This window comes from Coregonus lavaretus (assembly GCF_964263955.1).
Source record: "Coregonus lavaretus genome assembly, chromosome: 3".
Taxonomy (NCBI): domain Eukaryota; kingdom Metazoa; phylum Chordata; class Actinopteri; order Salmoniformes; family Salmonidae; genus Coregonus; species Coregonus lavaretus.
The window spans coordinates 1,586,424-1,595,519 of NC_139990.1; the positions used below are offsets into that span (position 1 = coordinate 1,586,424).

At 40.8% G+C, this 9,096-nt stretch overlaps 1 protein-coding gene across 3 annotated transcripts; it reads left to right on the forward strand.

Moving 5' to 3' along the window:
* The first annotated feature begins 1,101 nt into the window (after window positions 1-1,101).
* LOC311114072 (uncharacterized protein) lies at window positions 1,102-7,478 on the forward strand. Of its 3 annotated transcripts, none has more exons than XM_084157152.1 (9): window positions 1,102-1,369; window positions 1,443-1,601; window positions 3,260-3,415; window positions 3,534-3,716; window positions 3,833-3,991; window positions 4,092-4,244; window positions 4,364-4,570; window positions 6,436-6,597; window positions 6,747-7,478. In XM_084157152.1, the coding sequence occupies exons 1-9, from the start codon at window positions 1,351-1,353 to the stop codon at window positions 6,869-6,871; spliced, it is 1,323 nt and encodes a 440-aa protein (XP_084013278.1). In that variant the 5' UTR covers window positions 1,102-1,350; the 3' UTR covers window positions 6,872-7,478. The 3 variants fall into 3 exon arrangements, with proteins under 3 accessions (XP_084013278.1, XP_084013279.1, XP_084013280.1); XM_084157153.1 differs by having other exon boundaries at window positions 1,262-1,369; window positions 1,452-1,601; XM_084157154.1 differs by having other exon boundaries at window positions 1,262-1,369; window positions 1,497-1,601.
* The last annotated feature ends 1,618 nt before the right edge of the window (window positions 7,479-9,096 follow it).

Genomic DNA, 9,096 nt, shown 5'->3' on the forward strand with positions numbered 1-9,096 from the left:
AACGACTTGGACAAATTCAGGTAGGTCCCTTCCATGTTTAGTTCCGTTTGCTTCCGTGTAAGAAACGTTTTGCAACAGAATCGGCGGAATTAATACACCCAAACGCTGGGCCATGACGTCATCAAATAGGGACGTCGCGCATTCAAGCCAAAGATTGTCTATTATATTGACAAGATAGTCAAGTGACCACTCTAATAATGGAAATACATGTCCTCAAAGATGGAAGGCAGGCGGGAGGAGGCGACTTCAGGTGGGACCATGCTAGCCAATGAGAGGGCAGAACAACATGCCATAGAGATAGATAGATGGCTCATATTTGTAATTGTGCCATTATAGCGTCTGTGACAGCATGGGCAGCGCCATTGAGGCTATCTCCATTTTTAGTAGTCAATTTTCTTCTTCTTCATTGGCTGATTGCTCACAATTTATTGGAATCCCCACCCAGTTGGCTACAATGGCAATGTCCATGCTAATACGAGTTACGTGGTCCTCTGTAGCTCAGCTGGTAGAGCACGGCGCTTGTAACGCCAAGGTAGTGGGTTCGATCCCCGGGACCACCCATACACAAAAATGTATGCACGCATGACTGTAAGTCGCTTTGGATAAAAGCGTCTGCTAAATGGCATATTATTATTATATTATTATAGCTATGATGAGTCCTCTACCTATCTCTATGACAACAGGCACAACTCAAATTATATTTTTTTTAATGTGTTTTATTTAACCTTTATTTAACTAGGCAAGTCAGTTAAGAACAAATTCTTATTTACAATGAAGGCCTACCAAAAGGCAAAAGGCCTCCTGCGGGGACGGGGGCTGGGATTTAAAATAAATTAATAAATTAAATCAAATAAAAAATATAAACATAAAGTCGTTGCCAAAATGCCACGTGCGTCTACTTATATCAGAGCATTCAACCTAACCATTTTGAAACTTCTATTCGATCAAATAAGCCTCACGTAGCAAATGAGCAATTACATTTTTTGTTGACCAAATTCGACACTCTCATCGACCTCCATAAAATAATTCCTCACGTTGTGGGTTTATTTCGTGGAAAGATTTTGGCCGGAGTAAAACCTCTCGCTTTGCCTTTCCCTCTCTGTTCTAGCGCAGAGCTTAGTGCTTCTAGCAAGTGTAAACAAAAGGAAATTGACATATTGCAGTCTTGTATATCTTGAAAAGGCAATCGACGGATCGACCTTTTTTTCCTTTTGAGTAAATCGCTAGCTACATTTACATAATATTACAAGGCAAATACAACAGTGTGTTATTTGAGTATTCCATTTTGTGTACATCCTCGCGCCTTTTAACTTGAGCTTCAGATTGAGCAAAAGAAGTGGAAGTCAAAACATGGTGGAGACACGCACAGGTGAATATGCCCCTCGAACATATGCAATGACTTATAGGTAGCAGTTGTATTCTTTTAACATGTTTTCTGGCAGTACCGTTAGAGTCCTTGGATGACAGCTCCGATGATGAACCCCTAATTGCATTAGTAAAGAAGAAGCCGCAGCCCATTGAGCCCAATGGGACCCAGAGTGAAAAAGACCAGAACCAAGAACCTGATCCTCAGTCAAAGAATAGCAAAAGAAAAGATTCTGGTGAGCGAACACTAGAGTGAAATTAAAATCTTTAAACACCTATTATATATATATATATATACAGTACCAGTCAAAAGTTTGGACACACCTACTCATTCAAGGGTTTTTCTTTATTTTTTTACTATTTTCTACACTGTAGAATAATAGTGAAGACATCAAAACTATGAAATAACACATATGGAAGCATGTAGTAACCAAAACAGTGTTAAACAAATGAAAATATATTTTATATTTGAGATTCTTCAAATAGCCACTCTTTGCCTTGATGACAGCTTTGCACACTCTTGGCATTCTCTCAACCAGCTTCATGAGGTAGTCACCTGGAATGCATTTCAATTAAAAGTTAATTTGTGGAATTTCTTTCCTTAATGCGTTTGAGCCAATCAGTTGTATTGTGACAAGGTAGGGGGGGTATACAGAAGATAACCCTATTTGGTAAAAGACCAAGTCCATATTATGGCAAGAACAGCTCAAATAAGCAAAGGGAAACGACAGTCCATCATTACTTTAAGACATGAAGGTCAGTCAATACGGAAACTTTCAAGAACTTTGAAAGTTTCTTGAAGTGCAGTTGCAAAAACCATCAAGCGCTATGATGAAACTGGCTCTCATGAGGACCGCCACAGGAATAGAAGACCCAGAGTTACATCTGCTGCAGAGGATAAATTCATTAGAATTCCCAGGCTCAGAAATTGCAGACCAAATAATTGCTTCACAGAGTTCAAGTAACAGACACATCTCAACATCAACTGTTCAGAGGGAACTGTGTGAATCTGGCTTTCATGGTCAAATTGCTGCAAAGAAACAACTACTAAAGGACACCAATAAGAAGAAGAGACCTGCTTGGGCCAAGAAACACGAGCAATGGACATTAGACCGGTGAAAATGTGTCCTTTGGTCTGGAGTCCAAATTGGAGATTTTTGTTTCCAACCGCTGTGTCTTTGTGAGACACGGTGTGGGTGAACGGATGATCTCTGCATGTGTATTTCCCACCGTGAAGCATGGAGGAGGAGGTGGTATGGTGTGGGGGTGCTTTGCTGGTGACACTGTCTGTGATTTATTTAGAATTCAAGGCACACTTAACCAGCATGGCTACCACAGCGTTCTGCAGCGATACGCCATCCCATCTGTTTGGGCTTAGTGGGACTATCATTTGTTTTTCACACCTCCAGGCTGTGTAAGGGCTATTTTACCAAGGAGGAGGGTGATGGAGTGCTGCATCAGATGACCTGGCCTCCATAATCCCCCGACCTCAACCAAATTGAGATGATTTGGAATGAGTCGGACTGCAGAGTGAAGGAAAAGCAGCTAACAAGTGCTCAGCAAATGTGGGAACTCCTTCAAGACAGTTGGAAAAGCATTCCAGGTGAAGCTGGTTGAGAGAATGCCAAGAGTGTGCAAAGCAAAGGGTGGCTATTTGAAGAATCTCAAATATAAAATATATTTTGATTTGTTTAACACTTTTTTGGTTACTACATGATTCCATATGTGTTATTTCATAGTTTTGATGTCTTCACTATTATTCTACAATGTAAAAAATAGTAAAAATAAAGAAAAACCCTTGAATGAGTAGGTGTGTCCAAACTTTTGACTGGTACTGTATATATATTTCTAATTATATATTGTTGGTCATCATATTCACTGTTTATGAGATTAGGGTTGGATGACACCTCAGATGATGAGCCCTTGACGAAGTTGGTGAATAAAATTCCCAGACCTAAAAAAGCCACTGTAGAAGCAGAGAGACCAGGGACTACTAATATCAAAAGAGGAACAGGTAATGGCATCAAGAAGACAAACAACAAAATCACAGGTGAGAACCCCTCTCTAGCTCCTCAAAATCTAGGCAATGCCCTGAATACTGTACCATACACACTACTATTCTGAACGGAAGGAGGTATCAATTTGTTTTGTCTATGTCGTAATTGTAGGTTCAACTCAGAATGAGGACTCCTATGATAGCTCAGACGATGAGCCCTTGATAAAGATGGTTAAAAAGATCCCTAAACAGACATCGTTGCCATTCAAAAAGAGACCATTCAACACAGCAAGAGAGGTGAACGATGTGAAGAAGTGTAGAAATAACTCCAAGAACGCTAATAACATAAGCACAGGTGAGACTACTTCCTCAATTCTTCTATTTAGAATATATATACACGGGAATTAGCTAAATGGATTTAGCGGGACTAAACTGTTGCTTTCCTGTTCATATTGTCTTCTATGTAACTAGACTCATCATCCGGTGACAGCTCAGATGATGTGCCCCTGATTAAGATGGTCGATAAACTCAAGGCACAAAAGCGAACAAAGACCCCCACCACTACAGCCAGAACAACGCCTGGCATTAAAAAACCCAGTAGAGTTTTGAAAAAACACAACAGGAGGATAGGTGAGAATACTTATCGCCTCTCGGCGCCATGCTTTCACTTATGACCATAATATTTAGGAGATAATAATTCGATAGTTTTGTTTTCTGATTGCATGATCAGAGACCTCGGATGACAGCTCTGATGATGAGCCATTAATACATCTGACCAAGAGGTCTCCATCCAAAGAGACCGACAGGACAATACCGAAGAGGTGTGTCGCTAAGGAATCCAACAACAACAACTGTAGTCAAATTAAAGGGGAAATAAGCAGAGGTAACTAATCCTGCAGAGCAACTTTTTTAAAGTTATTGCGCAGTATGCTGACAGATCATGTTATAGATGGGTCGTTGAATTTCTCTCATATTTTTCCTTCATCCTGTTTGAATTGTCAGAGGAAGAGGTGGGCTCTGATTCTGATGACGAGCCCTTGATAAATCTAGTTAAGAAGCCTCATAAAGCTGTAAAGAAGACCACGACACCAGCAAAGAAGAGGAGTGTATCAGGAAAGACTGTGGTAGCCAGAAAGAAGACCAGAGCAGACATTGTGAACAAAGCAGTCATCAGACGGAGCACCAAAGTTGTTCAAAGCACAAGTGAAGGTGAGAATACTTTTTCAGCACTTGTCGAAGCATAGATTTCAACACAATCCAAAATACACCCTAGAATATAATAGGTTGTGTCTTGTTACAGTGAGGGAAAAAAGTATTTGATCCCCTGCTGATTTTGTAGGTTTGCCCACTGACAAGAAATGATCAGTCTATAATTTTAATGGTAGGTTTATTTGAACAGTGAGAGACAGAATAACAACAAAAAAATCCAGAAAAACGCATGTCAAAAATGTTATAAATTGATTTGCATTTTAATGAGGGAAATAAGTATTTGACCCCCTCTCAATCAGAAAGATTTCTGGCTCCCAGGTGTCTTTTATACAACTTTATTTAATTTTTATATTTTTTGGATCATTTGTGAGAAGGAGGCAGTGATACTTTCTTTAAAGTCTCACTGCCTCCTTCTCACAAATGATCCCAAAAATATAAAAATTTAATAAAGTTGGTTCAACACAGTGGCGGGTCATTTTGACCCTAGGACAACGGGAGGGTTAAAGGGAGTGCTCCTAATCTCAGTTTGTTACCTTTATAAAAGACACCTGTCCACAGAAGCAATCAATCAATCAGATTCCAAATTCTCCACCATGGCCAAGACCAAAGAGCTCTCCAAGGATGTCAGGGACAAGATTATAGACCTACACAAGGCTGGAATGGGCTACAAGACCATCGCCAAGCAGCTTGGTGAGAAGGTGACAACAGTTGGTGCGATTATTCGCAAATGGAAGAAACACAAAAGGACTGTCAATCTCCCTCGGCCTGGGGCTCCATGCAAGATCTCACCTCGTGGAGTTGCAATGATCATGAGAACGGTGAGGAATCAGCCCAGAACTACACGGGAGGATCTTGTCAATGATCTCAAGGCAGCTGGGACCATAGTCACCAAGAAAACAGTTGGTAACACACTACGCCGTGAAGGACTGAAATCCTGCAGCGCCCGCAAGGTCCCCCTGCTCAAGAAAGCACATATACATTACCGTCTGAAGTTTGCCAAAGAACATCTGAATGATTCAGAGGAGAACTGGGTGAAAGTGTTGTGGTCAGATGAGACCAAAATGGAGCTCTTTGGCATCAACTCAACTCGCCGTGTTCCGAGGAGGAGGAATGCTGCCTATGACCCCAAGAACACCATCCCCACCGTCAAACATGGAGGTGGAAACATTATGCTTTGGGGGTGTTTTTCTGCTAAGGGGACAGGACAACTTCACCGCATCAAAGGGACGATGGACGGAGCCATGTACCGTCAAATCTTGGGTGAGAACCTCCTTCCCTCAGCCAGGGCATTGAAAATGGGTTGTGGATGGGTATTCCAGCATGACAATGACCCAAAACACACGGCCAAGGCAACAAAGGAGTGGCTCAAGAAGAAGCACATTAAGGTCCTGGAGTGGCCTAGCCAGTCTCCAGACCTTAATCCCATAGAAAATATGTGGAGGGAGCTGAAGGTTCGAGTTGCCAAACATCAGCCTCAAAACCTTAATGACTTGGAGAAGATCTGCAAAGAGGAGTGGGACAAAATCCCTCCTGAGATGTGTGCAAACCTGGTGGCCAACTACAAGAAACGTCTGATCTGTGATTGCCAACAAGGGTTTTGCCACCAAGTACTAAGTCATGTTTTGCAGAGGGGTCAAATACTTATTTCCCTCATTAAAATGCAAATCAATTTACAACATTTTTGACATGCGTTTTTCTGGATTTTTTGTTGTTGTTATTCTGTCTCTCACTGTTCAAATAAACCTACCGTTAAAATTATAGACTGATCATTTCTTTGTCAGTGGGCAAACGTACAAAATCGGCAGGGGATCAAATACTTTTTTCCCTCACTGTATGCAATAGTTGGATTTGTATTGCTTTATCAGGTTCTTTGGATGACAGCTCAGACGATGAGCCCTTGATTAAGAAGATGGTGAGAAATCCACCAATGAAGAACCTTATGGTTATTCTGGAGAAATGTGACACTAAAGAAGTCTTGGAAGATAACGATAGAGCCAACGTGGGAAACACAGGTGAAAGAAGTGCAGGTAAGAATTCCTCTTATTGTATATTTCCCTTCCCATTTGGAATATCTTTGACACAGTCTACAGCTGCACTGTTTGATAGATAACATTGAAGTCGGCCATTCTCTACCTATTATGTAGCACCTATAGTTGTTTGTTTGTTTATTTGCCAGGGGAAGAGGAGAACTCCGATGATGAACTCTTGATAAAGATGGTCACGAATCCCCCTCGTTCTTCACCAGAAACTATGGCAGAGAAGGGAAATAATTCACAAACTGCCCTGACGATGAACCTTTGAAAAAGACGTTTGGAAACCCAAAGTCATGAATAAGGGATATTATAGGTACTGGAATAGTAACTTTGTTTTGGGAAAGCGTTCAGTAACAAAATTGTCAGGAAGATGGTCCAATTGTTATTGACACAACAACCCCATTTTGTTTTATTGCATGTTTTCAGTGTTATGGTGAAAATAAATATGTGAATTGTCTAAATATTTTTGGTGATCTGGGATCACTATTTTCATGTTAGAATTTTTAGTGTTTTACATTTTTTAACTTTTTATAATTTAAAAAAATAATATTTTTTTACCACTTGGATGCTGGTGGTTTCATGTCTATAGCATATTTATGACCATGCAAAAGTTGACTCGCTCAATATGTCAAATTTTTTAATTGTTGCCAATTCTGAATTATAGAGTACATTTGTGTGATCAAATGCAGTACCTGAGTCCTCCCTATCTTTTTGACTGGAATGGGCCGTCACTGGGAGCAGTACTATTCACTGTAGATGTTCTTCTTTCAGTCCAAGTATAATGGCTTACCATTCAATTGTGAGATTACCTTTTTTAAAAGTATTATTCATGAATTGATTTGTTTTCAACAATTTTATTAAAAGAACAGAAGTTTCCCATTTGTCTTGTTTTTCGATGGGCAGAAAGCATGTTTTAAAGACCAACAGACACAGCACTTATTTTTTTTTGCAAACACTGACGCAATGTTCTTGAGTTTGACTGTCATTATTGATGTATTTATGAATTGCTGAGCATGAGGTATTAACATAGATTCAGTACAAAAATATACACTTTGTTACAATTAAAACAATGACTGTATCATAAAATAATCTATTCAGACAGAATAGTTTTAGGTCCTACTGGCTATTTTAGCCTTTTTTTTTTGGCAAATGTGTGATGCCAGTCATTCCCAATGGAACACACCTTCACTTCTATGGGAGATAATCGGCGAAGAATTCCAGTCTTCATTGAGAAGGCATCTGTAAAATGAGAGGCACATTTTGTGACAAAGTTGAAACAATGTTAAAGGGAACTGGGGACTGGAAACCCTCAGGTATATTTGAAAGCCACTAAAGTGTGTGTGACTCAAAGAGAGTGCGATCATGGCCATGTCCAGAGTGGCCATAGAGAAAATCACAATTTTCGTAGTCTACTTGATGTACAGTGAGGGAAAAAAGTATTTGATCCCCTGCTGATTTTGTACGTTTGCCCACTGACAAAGAAATGATCGGTCTATCATTTTAATGGTAGGTTTATTTGAACAGTGACAGACAGAATAACAACTAACAAATCCAGAAAAACGCATGTCAAAAATTGTATAAATTGATTTGCATTTTAATGAGGGAAATAAGTATTTGACCCCCTCTCAATCAGAAAGATTTCTGGCTCCCAGGTGTCTTTTATACAGGTAACGAGCTGAGATTAGGAGCACACTCTTAAAGGGAGTGCTCCTAATCTCAGCTTGTTACCTGTATAAAAGACACCTGTTCACAGAAGCAATCAATCAATCAGATTCCAAACTCTCCACCATGGCCAAGACCAAAGAGCTCTCCAAGGATGTCAGGGACAAGATTGTAGACCTACACAAGGCTGGAATGGGCTACAAGACCATCGCCAAGCAGTTTGGTGAGAAGGTGACAACAGTTGGTGCGATTATTCGCAAATGGAAGAAACACAAAATAACTGTCAATCTTCCTCGGCCTGGGGCTCCATGCAAGATCTCACCTCGTGGAGTTGCAATGATCATGAGAACGGTGAGGAATCAGCCCAGAACTACACAGGAGGATCTTGTCAATGATCTCAAGGCAGCTGGGACCATAGTCACCAAGAAAACAATTGGTAACACACTACGCCGTGAAGGATGGAAATCATGCAGCGCCCGCAAGGTCCCCCTGCTCAAGAAAGCACATGTACAGGGCCGTCTGAAGTTTGCCAATGAACATCTGAATGATTCAGAGGAGAACTGGGTGAAAGTGTTGTGGTCAGATGAGACCAAAATCGAGCTCTTTGGCATCAACTCAACTCGCCGTGTTTGGAGGAGGAGGAATGCTGCCTATGACCCCAAGAACACCATCCCCACCATCAAACATGGAGGTGGAAACATTATGCTTTGGGGGTGTTTTTCTGCTAAGGGGACAGGACAACTTCACCGCATCAAAGTGACGATGGACGGGGCCATGTACTGTCAAATCTTGGTTGAGAACCTCCTTCCCTCAGCCAGGGCATTGAAAATG